This window comes from Anastrepha ludens, chromosome 3, assembly GCF_028408465.1.
Source record: "Anastrepha ludens isolate Willacy chromosome 3, idAnaLude1.1, whole genome shotgun sequence".
Taxonomy (NCBI): Eukaryota; Metazoa; Arthropoda; class Insecta; order Diptera; family Tephritidae; genus Anastrepha; species Anastrepha ludens.
In genome coordinates, this window is record NC_071499.1 from 126,487,464 (window position 1) to 126,506,947 (window position 19,484).

The following is a 19,484-nucleotide window of genomic DNA, read 5'->3' on the forward strand; positions in this document are numbered from 1 at the left end:
ACTAATGCGTTAAAATTTGGGAGGGAGCTGGACCAAATTTGACAGACTCATTTGAACTTGGCAAGTTGTATTACAGACAGCTATAAAACCACTAATTTAGATTTCTTTACTTTCTCAATCACACAATATTTAGGTAAAACGACTGAAAATATTTTACTACTTCAACTTACTTTGCTACATCTCCAAAATATTTGGTTTATTTGTGACAATGAAGAGCAATATTCCATCATCAACAATAACTTTCTTGTTTGAATATAAGCCCACGGCGTGTTGATGGTGTAGAATTCAATTTAAAGGGACTAGCAGCGTTTTACATTTTTTTTTTTTGCACATTACAAGTATATGTATCTTTAGAAAAGAAGTGATGCAAATTCGAATAAAATTCTGTGCATAAGCATGTATTTCCTTTATTATCTCTGTACATAATAATTTTGAAGATGCTATGGTGCATTCTCTTTTTTTACAATTAAAATGAATTTCTTATCATAAACTATATAGATAAATATATTAAACACGCAAATTATTTTAGTATTTAGTGTCTGCAATACCAATTTTGCTTTTTAAGATTAGAAATAATTTAGGCCTATAAAAAAATATGCAAATTTTTCCTATCGCCAATATTAAATTATAATTTTGGTAAAATTTCTACGTATGCATACGTATATATGTGTATGTATATATTAACAACTGTAAATCGTTTTATATTCTCATTCATCACAAATTATTCATTCTTTCGGGTGATTCTGACAAGAGTCGGCAAAGTAATTTGCCACAATAAAGGTACAAGTACATATATAAATAAACTTTTACAAACTTAGAAGGTGTAGGAGATGAAAATTTGTTGACTTGTTTTTTGTTGCTTTTGTGATAGCTTTACAAGCAATAGTGCTGGACTTCACGGTATGCTTTTATACTTGAGTAATGCTAACATTCGGTAAGTTGTCGCTTAGGTTTAATTTAGTAGTAATATAGTTGAGGTTTTTGCTTAAGCCACTACCACATCTTGTATCCAGTTGAGTGCGCCACGTATACGTCTTAGACGTGCACGTGCCAAAAAACTGCAAATCAATAGATATTCCACATAAGTGCGGCGACCACTCGCGTTGAAGCTGAGCTGATCAACAGCTGCGCGACTCTCACACATAACTTTTGTGGTGAGTGAAAGCAGCCATTGGAGTATCTAGAAAAGTAGAGGTATATAGAAAAACAAATTACTAAGTGAGCAACGGTTGAACAGCGTTTAGCCCGGTTGTACTCACCTCCGGGCTGTTGGGCATACCACCTGCCTTTAGCCATTTAGATGGTGCCCACAAAAAGAGCTGCATTACATTCGCTGCAATATCAGGGCTAACCCGCTTTGATGGGCTCGGATTCAATATATTATAGATTAATTGTTGCACAATCACTGGACATTCATCACTCAGTGGTGGCAGATCGTCCTCTTTATAATCACTATTGCGTAGCGATAGCGTTTGCTCGCCATTGGCCATAGCCAAACCACCGCTGGATGAATAGAAAGGGTTACGCATTCCGAATATTTCGTAGGCAATCGCACCACAAGCCCATAAATCCGCTTTAGCATAGTTTAAGACGGCAAAGGGACCAGGTTGTTTATTAATGATCTCTGGAGCCATAAGTGCTGCATTTCCGCCCTTGTCGATATCGTACGAGGTGTAGGGTATTTGCAAGCCGTGCACTTTATCTGCCAAGCAACAACCAAAATCAGAGAGTACCAACACTGGTGGCGAATCGTCATCGTTTTTTTCAATGAGTATGTTGTCCGACTTAAGGTCGCGATGTGCAATGCCGTGACGATTAATATGTGCGGTGGCTTCAAGCAATTGCGCCAGTAGCAATAGTTTAGTACGAGCGCTCAGATTGTGTGAATCGAGCAGCGCACGTAAGCTGTAGTCGTAACGTTTCATCAGTAGGTATAGCGACATGTTGCGACCATATCCATGTGGATTAATGCGTTGCGGCTGAGCGATTGGGTACAACAAATGACCATCGGGGAAATTGCGCACCTCATCACAAAAGAAACCAAACATACATACTATATTTGGATGAGGCGGCAAAGAGAGTGTTTGATTTTGTAATAAGACCTCCCACTCGCCTGCCGAGTCATTCATGCGACGTGCACGTGCGGGCACCGTCTCCTTGTACATGGCGCGCAATATGGAGAGTGCATTACTTTGTATATCATAGTTAAACATCATTTTTAAAGCGAGCGGATAACGATTAATGCTAGCAAGAGGCGAGTCAATCGGTTGCTGTAATCAATAAGTGGCATATATTTTCATTTCAATATACTCAAAATTCAAATTAATAAATACCAGTCTCTGCATTCCGCTGCTGACACCTGAGAAGCCCGCATTCATATCGTTATTCAAATCGGTGTCCGATTTCTGCGTAATTTCCGCTTCCTCGGCACTCGATCGATGTCCCCTTCGCTCGGCAACAAATGCGGCCGCGGCCGAGTTCTGATTATACAATTCATTCAAGTTATCCATAGAACTGCCAAAATTGTGTACGAAACGCGACATATTCTGTATTGGTGACATTAACTCTGGGTGGAAGGATTGCTGTTGTAGCGGTGTAGGTTGGCTACCACGGCCCATAGCTGTCGCAGCTTCAGCATCATTCGTTGTGTTTAAAGCTGGCGTTTCTACAGATGCAGCAGTATTGCTATCATTTTTAAATGCTGCCGAATATACTACGGCGGCACAACCTTTGGCAATCGCTGGTCCCACTTCCAATTCATCTATGCTGAAATCACTACCCAATGTTTCAGATATTTCATCACAATTCCACGACGCTTGCAAACGACTGGCAGCTTCGCGAATCTCCCAACAAACACCCTCTAATTCATCCTCTTTTGTTAAGACACCTGCTCCTGAAGCCAAACTTACGCCGACGAGTGCAAAGAAAGGTGCAGAATCACCATAGAAGAGCTTTTTAGTTGCTTGTTTACGCAAATCTTGGGAGTAATTTGTTGTGACACGATTCAAGATGTTATCGATAAATACTTTGCGCGCATGTTGTCCAACGCTTAAGAGACCGGTTCGTGGAAGGGACTTTGCCGAGCCACTCGAGCCTGCATTTCTGATGCCATTAAGAGCGCCCCTAGCTGGTAAAAGTCGCGTGGACGCGGTAACAGTACCGGAACCCGGCTGAAAGTTTGTTAGACAAAAAGAAGTTTAATACATTTATCAAGGCACTCAAAAATTACATTTTCCATACCCTCAAAGAGTTGGGTAAGCTTCGGCGCGTCTTATCTCGATTTTGTTCCAAAATGTTGGCGTGTATATCGCGTCTCCAGTAGCTTTGTAGGAAATAACGACCATGTTTAACCAGTCGCAAGGTTAGTAGGCGCACAGACATACTTGGCGACCTCTGCTAACACGCCTATGCACCGCTAAATGTAAAATATGATGCCCGCAAACCCACAGTTGTTGGTCTCACACTACTTCTCTGTCGCACCGCGGGGGTACTCTTGTGTTTGTGAATTGTTGTTTTGACAACCAGCTGAACGTAGGAACGTAGAACGTGTAAACGCGTTTCCTCCTCTTTTTTGCAATTATCTAACAATCGCAATATTTTCCACGCTTGACTACTTACTATGCATAAGTTTGAACCCCTGCATGTAACAACGAAAGTAATAAATATCTAGTAATCACTGTGCTTCAACTACACTACTACTGCTTTTCTACAACTTACTGTGGATTGCATTTACTATAGAGACTAGCTGAAATTTCTGCAGTTGGTGCCTTGTTTATTTTCTTGTCGCTTGAAATATTGCTGCAAATTTTACTCGCCTGTTCGCTGCTTTATCGGTAATCGCTATAATTAGCAAACAAAAACATTGAAAGGCAAACCATAAGCACACGAAAGAACGAGTTGACCGACACACGAGACCCGATCACAATGGAGAAACAGCTGTATTATACACGGTGTGTATTATCCAAGTAATGTGGTCTGTCATGAATTCAGTATACAACAGTGTAATTGTTACCTTACGACAAATTTATTTAAAAATGCCGAATGTGCCGAATAAGTTACGGCAATAAATGAAACCATTAATACTACAAATTTAAAAGTTATATTAAAATTCAAACAGAACAATGAAAATCAGTACCATAAAGATATATTTTCAAGGCAAATAAATACGTCGTGCATACTTCGTATTGTCTGTTAACTGTACTTATTACTCGCTACTTTGAACCGGGATTAAAGCACCTGTTTCAGTTACAGTTATTTTCCATGGGACTGCATTGAAATGCGACTGCTTTCATCAAATAATGTACGTTAATATATACATGAGTGTTCTCGTTAACAGTTCTTGTTTTGTCTTCTTTGTAAACCGTCAAATTTTTTGTGTTACATTTTAATAATTGATTTTTAAAAGGAATGAGCGCATTTAGTCGTGCTTATCGAGGTATGTACAGTTTTGTGTTTATAATAACATAATCCATTAATGATTTTTAACAGATCCAAAATCTCCCCTCACGCCCCTCAAGCCGTTCGCTACGAATACTGCATTTAGTTTTAATTTAGGTGGTGACGATTCGCTTAAACCATTCATTGAAGCACAACGCACTAAAGGAACTTCTAGGTCCTCGCCAGCTGGGCGAGCTGGTGGTATAAATGTGAATCCAAGCAAATACACCAATCAACAACCAACATGTTTGAACACGAAAAATGTCAAATCTGATGGAACTCCTAGATCCTCGCCAGCTGGGCTGGCTGGTGGTATAAATGTGAATCCATGTAAATACACCAATCAACAACCAACATATTTGAACACGAAAAATGTCAAATCTGAAAATGCTATTAGAACGCGAAAACTTTCCGCGCGATCTACTTCTTCAAAAAATTCGGGTATGATTTCTAACAGTGAACCAGATAATTATACAAATTGGGGTATGAGCAATAGCAAACCACCGAAATATGAGTCAACTTTCGATTCCTCTTGTGGTGGCGGGCACCGTCTTGATGATAATGATTCAAAGGCAACAAATTCGGATTTGTCGTCTTCGAGTTCTTCATGTTCCTCTTCTACAAGCCATCATGAAAATATTTGTCGTCATAGACCACCCAAACTGGTTTTCGATGATACACCGGGCGATGAAGTAGACTCGCGTATGTCATCTGTTTTCAATTGGGTATGGAATCGTTTGTCACCAATGGCAAATCCTTCAATCTATGAGTTATTGGCGCGCGTTGGAATGCAAGAGTATTGGACAATCTTCGAACGGGAAGAAATTCTTGATTTGGATGTATTTTCTACTTTAACTATGGATGATTTAAAAGTTATTGGTATTCAAAATCCAAACGACTGCGTCAAAATATTGAAATCTGTTGGAATGGCTCTTAACTTTTTATCTGGTCTGTTTGCACTTAAAAAGCCATAGCTATTTAGTTCACATGATGTTATATGTATGTTTTTGTTAAAGAATTAATGTTAGAATTTTTGTGTTTTGTTGTTTTATTAGATACTGATTTGTATTGACTTTTTTTTAAATAAACTTGACTATTACGAAAAGAATAAAAACAGTAAGTAAGTGCTCATATTTAGCACTCGTATTAGCTGACATGAAAACATAGAAGAAGCCCTCCTACTAACGAGTGCTACTTTTGAACAGCGAAGTACTTCGCAGTTTTCCGTTTTTTATTTACACATACATTTTATTTCATTAGTAATTATAAAATGACAGGCAATGGCAAACCTTCGAGTGTATTTCTATCACAAAAAAGCTCCTCACGAGAACCATTGCGGTTCTGAGTAGGTTTATAACTGTAGGCCCATCCATTTGTGGAACAACATCAAGACGCATCCTACAAAGAGGAGGAGCAGCTCGGCCAAACACTGAGCAAAAGTGTACGCTCCAATTATTTATTTTTATTTTTATTATAAAATATATAATGGTATATTCTATCACAGTTGTGTCTATAAGCATTATTGTGCATATTAAATGTTTTTCATATTGCAACCGTGACTTGAAAAAGAAGAAGCATTATTTATCAGGCCTTCACGGTATTCTAACATTCTTGCCATCTCTTGGCCGATTCTAATTTACCGCAAAGAGTTGATACTGTATGTTGCAATATAAACATAAAAAATAATCAAAGTATCGTCAAACGAGAAAATATTAACCTTTTTTAAATATATTTAATTGCCGTAGTTGACGTTTATCGTTAATCGTAAGCATTTAGAGCGCCACCAATTCATCAAATCTTTGCTCTCGTCTTGAAATAATGGAGTCTGTGCTTTTCGCTAACATCAAGAAACTCTTTGCCAAGGAGTTGTATTCTTGTGTTATTCCGTTGTCAAGTTTACTAAGTACTCTGTTGCAAAACGATCGCAATGTTGCTACTCCCGAAATGGAGTATCAAGTACTGCTCTTTAGTGGCAATGCACATTATTATGAACGAAATTACCGTTTAGCCAGCAAACAATATGAAGCTGCGTTATTAATGCGTAAAACTATGTTGCGTTCTAAGAATACGCAACTAGCTAGCATTGAGATCACATTTGAGCAGTTTAGTGAGCTAGAGACGCGTTACCGTCTCGCCAAATGCTACCATGAGTTAGGTGAAGACCGTAAGGCTATAGGTGCATTGCATGCCCTGCCCTTAAAAGCGCGTTCACCGAAAGTAAATATGCTATTGGCACAGCTTTGGCAGTATGGTAAAAATACGGATAATGCAGAGGCTATAGCAGCCTATAAGGAAGTGTTGGGTGATTGTCCCATGGCGCTAGGAGCTATTGAAGCGCTATTAATGTTGAGTATGGATGGCATTGAAGTTAATTCATTGGTGGTCAATGGTAAATGCATTTAAAATATTTTAGCTGAGTGTTAATGTTTTTATTTTTAATTTGAAGCCAGTGCTGTACCGAAACATATTGATTGGTTGAGCAGTTGGATAAAGGCACATGCTCAGTTGTACGGACGCGAGCATTTAGAGGCATCAAAGACATTTCAAGCGATCAACGACAACACAAAATTCCACCAGAACTGTTACCTACTCACTTTGATAGGCAAAAGTCTGTATTATTATGGGCGATATATACCAGCGCAGCAGTATTTGGAGACGGCACTTATGATTAACCCACACAATACGGAAGCGCTAATGCCTTTAGCCGTAGTATATGAATATAATCAGAAATTGACAGAATTGGATAAACTCTCATCACAAATGGGCAAGATAAAAGATCTTGAATCGGATCATTGGTTTGTTGTTGCCGAGAGTTGTTATGCTGCAGGTCAAATTGAGAAAGCCGTTTCATTTGCAAAGAAGGCTATCGAGTTGAATGAGCGCAACGTTGAGGCGCAGCTATTGCGTGGACGAATCTGTTTACAATTAAAACAGCGCCTTGAAGCCATTTCGTATTTTCGTGCGGCGCAGTGTATAGCCAGTTATCGCTTTGAGGTTTATAAAGGTCTTTACCATTGTTATGTGGGCATGAAGCGACGCGACGAGGCGCAGGCTATGTGCGCTTTGGCGGTTCGCTACTTCCGTAATTCCCCGCGTAGTTATGTGGTATATTCAAATAATAACTGTACACTTAAACCTTAGTTTGTAATTTTTTTTTTAATTTTAGATGTTTGCGCGTGTCTTACTGCATTCCAATAATCCGCTTGCGAAGAAAAGTGCCAAAAAATTTTTAGCCAAAGCGCTTGAAATAGATGAGCACTATGCGGTCGCCGTAGCGCTTATGGCAGATGTGTGCCAGGCGAATGGCGAGACTCAAGAAGCTAGTGCTATGTTGAAGAAGCAGGTCATGACTTTTCCGAACCCCTCTTATTTTAGTATGTTGGGCGATTTGCGTCGGACTGTTCGAGATTTGGATGGTGCGCTGGAATATTACACAATTGCTTTAAGGTATGTGTGCTTCTAAGAAATATGCAAAAATTTGTGCGGAAGTATTTAATTTCTATATTTTCTCTTCTCAGTCTCGAACCTAATGACCGCCGCGCTTTGAAAGGTGTTAATGCATTGACACGCGGCGGTGACAAACAAGATCAAGACACTTCTTTAATGATATCACGCATTCGTGATGAGGAATGGCAAATTGATGATGAAGCAGAAGAATCTTCTTCGCATGATGATGACGACTCCGACACGTATTCTGATCCATTCTGGCAAGATCTGGAGTCCGAAGTCATCAATTAAAAATTTGTGGTATTGCGAGACTTGTGGGGTTCCCTATTAATTTATTTTGCTTGGCAACAAATATTGAGCTAAAACCGCCTACAGCGCAAATAATAGTAGTTATTGGTAGTGATAAGTCTGAATAGTTCCATATCAAAAAAACCATATTTATATTAAATACTGTGTTAATTTGAACGCTTAAATATGTGCATACATTTATTTGGGCAAAAATCCAATATAGTAAAAGAAAATAGTGTGGTTCTACGACACCTTCTCGGTTTCCATTTCTTTATCGTTGGCAACGGCGATGGTGCTAGCAGCTGCCGATGTAGTTGGTTTGGCTTTATCCTTTTTGTCTTTCATGGCTTTACGATAGGACTCCAAATCAGAGGTTAACGGATCAACAAAGTTTTCGAATTCTAGTTGTTTCAATGCATCTAAAATATTCGCCGCTGTAATGGTTTTATGATTCTGTTTATGTGCCAGCGTTGTTGATGTAGAAGTGAGGAAAATCACGAAAACAGAAGCGGCACGAGCTATGGCAGCACGCGCTTCTTTGCTTACGTTCGCGCCTTCAGGCAGAGCATCCTTAATCAAGCGTCCGACAACGGCGTTGGGCAAATTTAAATCCTCAATCCGCTCAACCATCACAAAAGTGTTATCGAAGTTTTTACAAAATTAAATTTTGAAGTATATCGCAGTAGAATTTATTTTCACTTCTCACTTCGCTTCCAGTGACAAAGCGGTAAACAAAATTTAAGTTACATGCTGCTTCTTATCATGTGTAATCACAATGACAAGCTTGCCATTAACTATTGGGCCTACAAAACAATCGATAAATTCTTATCTGATAGTGTATTCACGATGCATAATTGTTGTTAAAAAGTAGTCATAACAGTATGTTCATCTCATCTTTTCGAGCTTAATTACTTAATTCATAATTAAAACGGGAATTAGTCATACAAAGCGAGTTGCAATTAAAAACTTTTTATATTTCGAGAGCTTTGATGTAGAAGAAGAGCAGCGAGTATATAAAAATATTTGTGTTTGCTGAGTTCAATTCCTTGGAACTTAAGTCAATGGATTCATTAGACGCTTAACCAATAACATTAGAACAAAAAAAATGGTTTGCCAACAGCAAACTCAATTGTTTCGGTAAATTTGTTTTAATTCTTTACTGGGTGTTTGGTCGAGCTCGTCCTTACTTGTAATCGAAATCAATCGTAATTTTTCGTCTACTGAATGACATGTGCTGGCATTTACCAGCATTAAGAGATAAGGAGTTATCATCACACCAAGCTTCCAATCTTGTTAAGTCTTCATGAAGTCTTATGCAGTCAGTTACGTTCTCTACCCGACTGTAAATTTTCAGATCATCTGCATACATCAGACAACGTGATGTCTCAAAAACGTCTGGAATGTCATTAACAAACATTAAGAACAATAGTGGTCCGAGATGGCTACCTTGAGGTACGCCTCAGGTAACTTTGATGGCATCAGATTTTATGTTATTCATACGAACGAATTGAGTTCTATCTTTTAGATAAGATGCAAGCCACTTGAGTAAGCTAGGATGAAGACCAAATGAACCCAGCTTTTTAAGTAGGATACTATCGCTGACTCGATCAAACGCTTTCGAAAAATCGGTGAATATGACATCGCATTGTTGGCCTGTTTCAAATTGGTTTAAGACATAATTTGTAAATAACCCTAAATTCGTAACAGTAGATCTACTCTTAACAAAGCCGTGCTGATTAGGCGATATGAGATTTGAAATTCGGAAGACAATCAAATCATAAACCAGCTTTTCAAAGAGTTTAGGTATGCAAGAGATTTTGCAGATAGGGCGATAATTTTGGACTTCCGACTTACTTCCAGACTTACATATGTATCGGTATGATAAACGATTTTTTCCAATTATGTAAAAACTCACCAGAAGCTAGTGATTTATTGAAGATAATTGTTAATGGTTTTGCTAGCGATGTAGCACAGTTTTTTAGTAATATAGGAGGGAAGCCATCTTCTCCAGGAATTGGGTCATTTGCCAAGGCCGATAGGCCCCTGAGTACATCATTAGATGAGAGCTGGAAACCTTTATTTGTTCGTGAGCTGTTAAAGTAGGTATCTTCTATTCCGGTGTCGTATTGACGAACATAAACAGATCGAAAAAAATCTGCAAAAAGGTTACTAATTTTTTGAATGTCCGACAACGTTTCCCCCAAATAACGCATTTTTTCTGGAATTCCAGTTGTTTTCTTTTTACCGTTAACGAACTGCCAAAAAGATTTACAATTTTCTTTGATACCACTCTCCACTTTAGAAATGTAGTTCTGATATAAAAATTTGTTCAGAACATCGAATTCTTTTTGTAAACGATTGTACGCTTCATAAAGGTTTGCGTTATTTTTAGATTTGCGGTATAGTTTGTATGCTTTGGTTTTTTTATTGTTAACATTAATGAGCCTAGAATTGTACCAGGTCGGTTTGGACTGATTTTTTGCAGACACTATTTGGAACAAACATATGAATTGCCCTTTCTAGTCTTCCTACGAAATCAGCATACATCTGTGATAGTACGGGTTTGTTTAAGACAGTTTCCCAATCTACCAAATCCAATGACCGCGATATCTGGTTGAAATTGGCTTTATAGAAGTTATAATTTATGCAATTATTAATAACTTATTTGATATAGCTTATATGTTTAAAACGCACACATAACTCTTTGTGGTGTATGGAGTTAGGAAGAGGGGGTGAAGAGAGGGACTCGACATCAGACTTTAGATCATTGCTTATGAATACTAAACCAAGTAAGCGATTCATATCATTGTGTACTCTGTTAATCTGGCAGAGGCTATATGCGGCAAAAGTGCGCTTGATACTCTATATCAGTGATCGCCAACCTTTTCAATGTGTTGAGCTACTTTCAAGATTTTGAAATAAACAGCGAGCTACTTGCACAAGCCAACATAAATTAAATAATACACAGTTATATTCGACATACAATACATGTATTTATTTTACTAATATATGTACGTTCTATATATAATAAACTTATGACTTATAGTGCTTATACTTATGCATAACTACATCCATGTTCACACCTATCATTCAAGGACTCCGAAATACAGGATTTGAAAAAAGCGTAACAGAAGCTAGATTATTTGTGGAGAAAAGTACTTATGAAATTCAGTCTCAATTTAAGGAAAAAATAATAGCCAGGAAAAAACGAATGCTTAGTTACGAACATACTGATGAACCAGTTGAATCTCCTGAAATGCAGTTCAGAGCTATTTATTTTAACACAATGGTATAATGTGCTATAATAGTCGATACCGAATGTCGATTTACAGCGCTCAATGAATATTTTGAACAATTTGGTTTTATTTATGATATCAATTATTTGAAATCTATGCCAAAAGATGATCTTCTCAAACATTTTACTGATTTAGGTGCAAGACTTTGGGAAGACGAAAACAGTGATATATAGCCTTTCGAACTATATGAAGAGCTTCAGCTTTTAAAAACTAATTCACTAGACTCTATCAACGACGCGAAACAACTCATTCAATACATTTTAGAAATTAATTTAGAAGAAATATATCCAAATGCTTATATTACAAATAGAACCGTGCTCACAGTTCCGGTCAGCACAGCTTCCCTTGAGAGAAGCTTCTCAAAGTTGAAATTGATAAAAACCTATTTGAGAAGCATAATGAGCCAAGACAGACTATCCGCGATATCAGTTCTGTCAATCGGAGCTGAAATAGCGGCTAAAAGCCGAAAAGTTCGACTATTTTAATTTTTGTGTGTAATTATTTTTTGTCATCATTTTATTAACAATAAAACTCGTTAAACTCATAAATTATTTTATAATTTGGCTCACTTAATTTAACGGGTTTTTTCACTGCGAAGTAAAGAGGCCTCGCGAAGTGGATGTCGCCGACGTACACATTTGGTCTAGCGCCGCCACTGCTTGAAGGCGGTATATAACTTAAACTAATGTATAATTCATTCGATTTTCCTAAATTAATTTTAATTATTATTTGATCAACATCAAAATATCCGTTGTCGGAACTCGTACTTGGTGACAAAGTGATTTGTGTACTGGGTAGTCTCGAACTTACAGCAACAAGTACGCCACCACCTTTAGAGAGACCAGTAGTGCGGAGTATCTGTCTTTACGAAATACATTATACAGTTAACAGTCAAATATTTCTGCAGTATAATGGCATTCAGAAAGCCAAGTCTCTGTTAAAACTATGATATCATAGACAGATGAAGAGGAGAAAAACAACAATGGTTGCATTTTAGTTCTTATGCCGCCAGCATTCTTATAATACAGTAGAAAATCTGCCGTATTTAATAGAGTTTTAGTTCTTTCTTCGTGACATTTTTCTAGCCTGTTCTAATTAAAAGTAATGTTTATAATTTTGTAAAATATAAATTTTTTTTAAATTAGTTCAATAATTCACTTAGTTTTATTTAGCTTTACTTTTTTTAACATCTGGTAGCATTGCCCGCGATTGCAGGTGTTCTTCTGCTTTCGGCAGTCAAATCTCTCTCTCGCTACTGCAGTATTGCCTACTTTTGGATATAAAAACGCACTAAAATGCCCATTCAAAGAAAATAACCCAACAAATTTTTATTGAATCATTTAAAGAACTTTGTATGCGTGACAAATTGTCTTTAGAATGTGCGTTTTTTTTTAATAAATGTGTTGTGCTTATGTACAATTTAATTTATAAGTTATTTTTGTCAAGCGAGACTCTTTTGTTAAGGGAACGACTTATTTGCTATATTTGAGGTTATGTAACTAGATAAGGTACTCTTTTTGTAAAAATGTCAGTATGGTTTCTTTAGTATTTTCTGGTATTTTGTTGCTTAGTTTTATAATGAATACACCTCTTGATGCCCTATGTCCCACTAAGGATTGATGGCCGGAAGAAACGATTCCACCTCTATGACTTTAATGCGCATTCCGTAAATTCAAACGCCTTTTAAAATGTGTAAAAAGTTTTCAATCTTAAGAAAAGTTGAGAGAGGGGCATTTAATATTCTTCCATAACCTTAAAAGGAGCAAATAATTAAATTCACACTTTCAAAATATCAAATTTTATAAAAACCAACTAATTTTCATTAGCACTAAAATCTTCTCAGAGTGGTCTTATTTAACTTTCTTTATTGCGAAGACCAAATGGTTGGCAATACTGCACAACCCAGCAAACGTGACGTCACGTACTCTCTGATGGGCGCAATCTTCTTTCTATCATTCTTGGGTACACGCTAGGTGTGCGGCGGTTTCGTCTCTTCTCTTTGAAAATTTTTAAACGGACGCACTTTTATATTCTCTTGCCAAAGAGAAGCGTCGAAAATCTTGTTATAATTTTTTTCGGGCACACCAAGATTAAACGATACTCTCTTTAGTCCTTTAAGTTCGACGTCTTTCTTTACTAACATATAACAGAAAGGTCGCTCTTATCGATCGCTGCGTGGTTGTGTACATATTCGATTATGCTTTCAGCGGTCACTGTGGGGTTGAAATATGACAAATGTATCCACTTCATAGCTACAATTACATCCAGTTCACCGTTTGCATTGCAGCCAACAACAGTGTTTTTCGGTTTACGTTTTGGATTTTTGTTCTTAGCACCAACAGTTGTAAACATTTCATCATTAACCGACGATGCTGCGAATCAGCAAGAGAAGGGTTATCCGACGGCACTGCTTGATTGCTTTGTGATAGCAACGAAGTAAGCAGCGCTAGAGAGTGCGTATTATGTTTTTGTGTACTGTATTAGATATTTTGGCATTAGGCGGAGCAGCGGGAAAGAGCTTATTGCAAACCTTAGCATTTCGTACGATATATTTACCCGATTTACACGAGGAGACATCTGGAAGGGAAACATTTTGTTCGGTGGCGAAGGACGGTCGGGGAAGAGAGAAGGGATTTTGTCTCCCGTACTCGGCGACACGCTTTGCTCTTCTTATTCGTATTTCTTATCTTAAAGCAATTTTTGACAGTTGCTTCATTCGTTTTCTTCCTTTGTGGAAGAAAGTTCTAAGTTATGTGTTGGTTTTCATACAAACGGAAGATAACAACGATGACAAACATCCGAACGCTGCTTGGGAAATGCACGATTATTTTTGCTAGTAAATTAGGTATAATTTAAAATAGTTATGGGACATGTTTATGTTGATTTCTAATTTTTCCCTGCATTTCTAGATACTCAAGTTAATTTTAAGTTAATTATTTACATATGAAGTATTTTTAATTTAATTTTTTTTATTCAAGTATAAGAATTTATAAATATATTTCAATAAAAAAAAACAACAAATTATTTATTATTTAACCAGTTTGCATTTTTATTCATATATTTAAGAAACTGTTGTCGAACGCTTTCTGCTTTACATGTAAGCGCGTGCTAGAATACATCCGAACCAGACGATGCTAAAGTGTTAAATGTCAAAATGTCGCGGAAACATTTTTGCCCGTGTGAACCCGAATGAAACTTCAAAAGAGAATTTCCAGTGTCTCCCTTCCAGATGTCTCCTCGTGTAAATCGGGTCAACGACTGGAGAGTCGGCAGCGGCTGCAGCAGCGGCAGCATACGAGGCAAGAATGTTATCTATGGCAAGAATGATGGAAAGAAATCACGTAAGTGCCCATTTACACGAGGAGACAACTGGAAGGGAAACATTTTGTTCGTAGGTGAAGGACGGCCGCGGAAGAGAGAAGGGAATTTGTCTCCTGTACTGGGGACACGCTTTGTGCTTCTTATTCGTATTTCCAATCTTAAAGCAATTTTTGACAGTTGCTTTATTTGTTTTCTCCTTTTGTGGGAGAAGGTTCTGAGTTATGTGTTGGTTTTCAAGCAAACGGAAGATAACAAAGATGTCAAACATCCGAACACTGCTTGGGAAATGCACGATTATTTTTGCTAGTAAAGTAGGTATAATTTAAAATATATTATGGGGCATTTTTATGTTGAATTCTAATTTTTCCCGTATTTCTAGATACTCAAGTTAATTTTAAGTTAATTATTTATGTATGAAAGATTTATAATTTAATTTTTTTTATTCAAGTACAATAATTTATAAATATATTTAAATAAAAAAACAACAAATTATTTATTATTTAGCCAGTTTACATTTTTCATTCATATATTTAAGAAATTGTTGACGAACGTTTTCCGCTTTACATGTAAGCGCATGCGAGAATACATCCGAACCAGACGATGCTAAAGCATTAAATGTCAAAATGTTGCCGAAAACAATTTTGCCCGTGTGGCCGCGAATGAAACATGAAAAGAGAATTTCCAGTGTCTCCCTTCCAGATGTCTCCTCGTGTAAATCGGGTCTAACTAGTTGTCAAATTCGCTGAGCGCAAAGTAACGGGACCACGATAGGCGCCATCTCATTATTCTCTCCATCGTGCATACGAGGTAGATGGAGCAGAAGAGAAAGATGATGGTGTTGAGTTAGAAACAAGTACTCGATCCTTGTTTTTTGTTGTTGCAGAATTATTGTCGTGTAGTACATGTAAATTGTTGTGAAGGGCTTTTATATCATTAGCCAAAGCGGGAATAGTAGCAGCGACATCGTGCCCATTTACACGAGGAGACAACTGGAAGGGAAACATTTTGTTCGGGGGTGAAGGACGGCCGCGGAAGAGAGAAGGGAATTTGTCTCCTGTACTGGCGACACGCTTTGTGCTTCTTATTCGTATTTCCAATCTTAAAGCAATTTTTGACAATTGCTTCATTTGTTTTCTTCTTTTGTGGGAGAAGGTTCTGAGTAATGTGTTGGTTTTCAAGCAAACGGAAGATAACAAAGATGACAAACATCCGAACACTGCTTGGGAAATGCACGATTATTTTTGCTAGTAAAGTAGGTATAATTTAAAATATATTACGGGGCATTTTTATGTTGAATTCTAATTTTACCCGCATTTCTAGATACTCAAGTTAATTTTAAGTTAATTATGTATGTATGAAGTATTTTTAATTTAATTTTTTTTTCTTCAAGGGCAATAATTTATAAATATAATAGGACTATGAATAAGTTCGTGCGGTTTTTTTCGAAATTTGAAACTTTATTGACGTAAAATGGTTACAAATTTAATATTCAAAATATTGTCCATCGCTTACTACTACTTTTTCCCATCTTTCTGGCAATTCACGGATTCCCTTTGTGAAAAATTCGGTCGGTTTTGCCGCAATCCACGAATCGATCCATTTTTTGACTTCATCGTAATTACGGAAGTGCTGGTCAGCCAGGCCATGTTGCATCGATCGGAAGAGATAGTAATCGGATGGCGCAAGGTCTGGACTATACGGCGGGTGGGGTAGGACATCCCATTTGAGCGTTTCTAAGTATGTTTTGACCACTTGTGCAACATGTGGCCGAGCATTGTCATGTTGCAAAATAACTTTGTCGTGTCTATCGGCGTATTGCGGCCGTTTTTCTCGCAGTGCTCGGCTCAAACGCATCAATTGTCGTCGGTAGACATCCCCCGTAATCGTTTCATTCGGTTTCAGTAGCTCATAATACACAACACCCAGCTGGTCCCACCAGATACACAGCATAACCTTCAGGCCATGAATATTCTGCGCCGACGTCGATGTTGAAGCATGGCCAGGGTATCCATACGTTGCCCGACGTTTTGGATTGTCGTAATGGACCCACTTTTCATCGCCAGTCACAATTCGATGCAAAAAACCCTTTCTTTTGTGCCGTTGAAGCAGTTGTTCGCATGCCATAAAACGGCGTTCAACGTCTCTTGGCTTCAATTCATACGGCACCCAATGGCCTACCTTTCGGATCATTCCCATGGCTTTTAAACGTTTGGAAATGGTTGATTGATCAACTCCCAAAGTTTTTGCAACCTCTTCTTGCGTTTGAGCCGGATCTTGATCGAGCAATTCCTCCAATTCGGTATCCATGAACTTTGGCGGCGCACCCTCGCGTTCTTCGTCTTCCAAGCCAAAATCACCACTTTTAAAGCGTGCAAACCACTTCTGGCACGTTCGCTCAGATAGAGCATGCTCACCATAAACTTCCACCAAGATACGATGACTTTCGGCTGCTTTTTTCTTCATATTAAAATAATGAAGAAGAATTCCCCGCAAAAACACATTATTTGGCACGAAATTCGACATTTTCAAGTGTGGTAAAAATATTGTTGTTTACGCTTCAAATAAAAAACTTATACTGACGTTTGTGCCTTACGACAGTAGCTCTCCAATGAATGTTTGGAAATGTGGATCGATGGAATTAATAATCAAGTTACGCCATCTGTTGTAAAACCGCACGAACTTATTCATAGTCCTATTATTTAAATAAAAAAACAACAAATTATTTATTATTTAGCCAGTTTGCATTTTTCATTCATATATTTAAGAAATTGTTGACGAACGTTTTCCGCTTTACATGTAAGCGCGTGCGAGAATACATCCGAACCAGACGCTGCTAAAGCATTAAATGTCAAAATGTTGCCGAAAACAATTTTGCCCGTGTGGCCGCGAATGAGACATGAAAAGAGAATTTCCAGTGTCTCCCTTCCAGATGTCTCCGTGTGTAAATCGGGTAATCGAGATCGCAAAGTTTGTGACGAACGGCTTTTACCTCAAACACCCCATTTACACACGGAGACATCTGGAATGGAGACACTGGAAATTCTCTTTTCATGTCTCATTCGCGGCCACACGGGCAAAATTGTTTTCGGCGACATTTTGACATTTAATACTTTAGCATCGTCTGGTTCGGATGTATTCTAGCATGCGCTTACATGTAAAGCAGAGAGCGTTCGACAACAGTTTCTTAAATATATGAATGAAAAATGCAAACTGGTTAAATAATAAATAATTTGTTGTTTTTTTTATTGAAATATATTTATAAATTCTTATACTTGAATAAAAAAAATTAAATTAAAAATACTTCATATGTAAATAATTAACTTAAAATTAAACTGAGTATCTAGAAATGCAGGGAAAAATTAGAAATCAACATAAACATGTCCCATAACTATTTTAAATTATACTACTTTACTAGCAAAAATAATTGTGCATTTCCCAAGCAGCGTTTGTATGTTTGTCATCGTTGTTATCTTCCGTTTGCTTGAAAACCAACACATAACTTAGAACTTTCTTCCACGAAAGAAGAAAACGAATGAAGCAACTGTCAAAAATTGCTTTAAGATTGGAAATACGAATAAGAAGCACAAAGCGTGTCGCCAGTACAGGAGACAAATTCCCTTCTCTCTTCCGCGGCCGTCCTTCACCCCCGAACAAAATGTTTCCCTTCCAGAGGAGACATCGTGTAAATGGGCACAAACTGTAGTTCTTCTACCTTTTTAATAAGATTTCTCTTGTCGGTTTGCAAAGAGCGAATTACAGCTATCATTTTCTCCTGAGCATATCTAAGAGATTTATTATGAGAAATTTTTTTCACGGCAGATGTACACTCGGAGGTTTGCCTTTGCTTAACTTTTTCATCATTTGGTGCTTCATGTCGAAGATTCGAACTGTTAAAAATTTACCACCCAGAGTACTTTCCTCTTAATTAGCACAGGCTCATTATTCACTGAAATAATAGTAATAAAATGCAAGGAACAAGAACAAGAAGGTGAGCCAAAGTGAATTACAAATGCATCGTTGAAACAGGTTAAATGGTGAACTACTTAGAGCGCGAATTACATACATACGTGCCATGGGAACATGGCATTAGGATTATAACGATAACTTCCGTGTGTTTTTGCAAATTTTTAAAGTGTAATTTGAACTTTTGAATTCTGCTTCCCTTCTTCGTTTGGACTTTTGAATAAATTGGATGAAATTAAATTAATTTATCGTTTAGGAAGCGAGAAACGTCAAAAGAAAATGAATGTAGTCAAGGAAAAAAGGTTAATAGAGATACTTTTAATAAAATTTTGGGCACATTTATTTAACAACAATTCAGCGAAAGTTTTTGAAATCAGCTGTAAAGAGCAACAGTAGAGCTGCGGTAGAGCAACAACCTTACATGTATTTTGTTTTTGTAATTAAGTACTTCTTGTAAAAATCCCTATGAAAATAATCAAACAAACGAAGAATAACAAAGAAGAAGGCTTTGACAATCAAGAAACAAAATCAGCTGCTCTAGTGCCAACACCTTTAATGAATTCGCCTTGCACTGTCACTGCCCCTGTTGTCTCTGTGTTACAGCACATAATTCGAAAATTATTTGTATATTATGCATTATTTTAGGAAAAATCAATTACAGTGGCTCAGAGAAGCAGTGGAACTTCTTGAGTGAGGAGAAGATTTCACAGCTGCTAGAGGAGAAATTCCCAC

The 19,484-nt window shown here is 37.5% G+C and overlaps 4 protein-coding genes across 5 annotated transcripts; 2 read left to right on the forward strand and 2 right to left on the reverse strand.

Moving 5' to 3' along the window:
• Positions 1 to 382: 382 nt before the first annotated feature.
• Positions 383 to 4,215, reverse strand: LOC128859088 (serine/threonine-protein kinase Pink1, mitochondrial). 2 transcript variants are annotated; one of them, XM_054095797.1, is made up of 6 exons: positions 4,136 to 4,215; positions 3,718 to 4,082; positions 3,241 to 3,637; positions 2,334 to 3,170; positions 1,260 to 2,270; positions 383 to 1,180 (listed from the first exon to the last, which is right to left on the reverse strand). In XM_054095797.1, the coding sequence occupies exons 3-6, from the start codon at positions 3,379 to 3,381 to the stop codon at positions 986 to 988; spliced, it is 2,184 nt and encodes a 727-aa protein (XP_053951772.1). In that variant the 5' UTR covers positions 3,382 to 3,637; positions 3,718 to 4,082; positions 4,136 to 4,215; the 3' UTR covers positions 383 to 985. The 2 variants fall into 2 exon arrangements, with proteins under 2 accessions (XP_053951772.1, XP_053951771.1); XM_054095796.1 differs by lacking the exon at positions 4,136 to 4,215 and having other exon boundaries at positions 3,718 to 3,840; positions 4,013 to 4,096.
• A 128-nt stretch (positions 4,216 to 4,343) lies between these two features.
• Positions 4,344 to 5,563, forward strand: LOC128859091 (uncharacterized). The gene is made up of 2 exons (XM_054095805.1): positions 4,344 to 4,435; positions 4,489 to 5,563. Exons 1-2 carry the CDS (start codon positions 4,408 to 4,410, stop codon positions 5,409 to 5,411), a joined length of 951 nt encoding a protein of 316 aa, XP_053951780.1. The 5' UTR covers positions 4,344 to 4,407; the 3' UTR covers positions 5,412 to 5,563.
• Positions 5,564 to 6,010: 447 nt separating this feature from the next.
• Positions 6,011 to 8,357, forward strand: LOC128859090 (anaphase-promoting complex subunit 7). The gene is made up of 4 exons (XM_054095804.1): positions 6,011 to 6,826; positions 6,884 to 7,542; positions 7,604 to 7,884; positions 7,956 to 8,357. Exons 1-4 carry the CDS (start codon positions 6,256 to 6,258, stop codon positions 8,173 to 8,175), a joined length of 1,731 nt encoding a protein of 576 aa, XP_053951779.1. The 5' UTR covers positions 6,011 to 6,255; the 3' UTR covers positions 8,176 to 8,357.
• On the reverse strand, positions 8,301 to 8,934 carry LOC128859093 (DNA polymerase epsilon subunit 3). The gene has a single exon (XM_054095806.1). It carries the CDS (start codon positions 8,800 to 8,802, stop codon positions 8,416 to 8,418), a length of 387 nt encoding a protein of 128 aa, XP_053951781.1. The 5' UTR covers positions 8,803 to 8,934; the 3' UTR covers positions 8,301 to 8,415.
• Between the last annotated feature and the right edge of the window lie 10,550 nt (positions 8,935 to 19,484).

Excerpts from the sequence above, each read along its gene's own strand:
- LOC128859088 (XM_054095797.1), bottom strand. The coding sequence starts at position 3,381 with ATGTCTGTGCGCCTACTAACCTTGCGACTGGTTAAACATGGTCGTTAT. Across the intron at positions 3,171-3,240 it reads GCTTACCCAACTCTTTGAGG|CCGGGTTCCGGTACTGTTAC; the intron begins GTATGGAAAATG and ends ACAAACTTTCAG. Across the intron at positions 2,271-2,333 it reads GCAGCGGAATGCAGAGACTG|CAACCGATTGACTCGCCTCT; the intron begins GTATTTATTAAT and ends TATTGATTACAG.
- LOC128859093 (XM_054095806.1), bottom strand. The coding sequence starts at position 8,802 with ATGGTTGAGCGGATTGAGGATTTAAATTTGCCCAACGCCGTTGTCGGA.
- LOC128859090 (XM_054095804.1), top strand. The coding sequence starts at position 6,256 with ATGGAGTCTGTGCTTTTCGCTAACATCAAGAAACTCTTTGCCAAGGAG. Across the intron at positions 6,827-6,883 it reads TAATTCATTGGTGGTCAATG|CCAGTGCTGTACCGAAACAT; the intron begins GTAAATGCATTT and ends TTTAATTTGAAG. Across the intron at positions 7,885-7,955 it reads TATTACACAATTGCTTTAAG|TCTCGAACCTAATGACCGCC; the intron begins GTATGTGTGCTT and ends TTCTCTTCTCAG.
- LOC128859091 (XM_054095805.1), top strand. The coding sequence starts at position 4,408 with ATGAGCGCATTTAGTCGTGCTTATCGAG. Across the intron at positions 4,436-4,488 it reads ATTTAGTCGTGCTTATCGAG|ATCCAAAATCTCCCCTCACG; the intron begins GTATGTACAGTT and ends GATTTTTAACAG.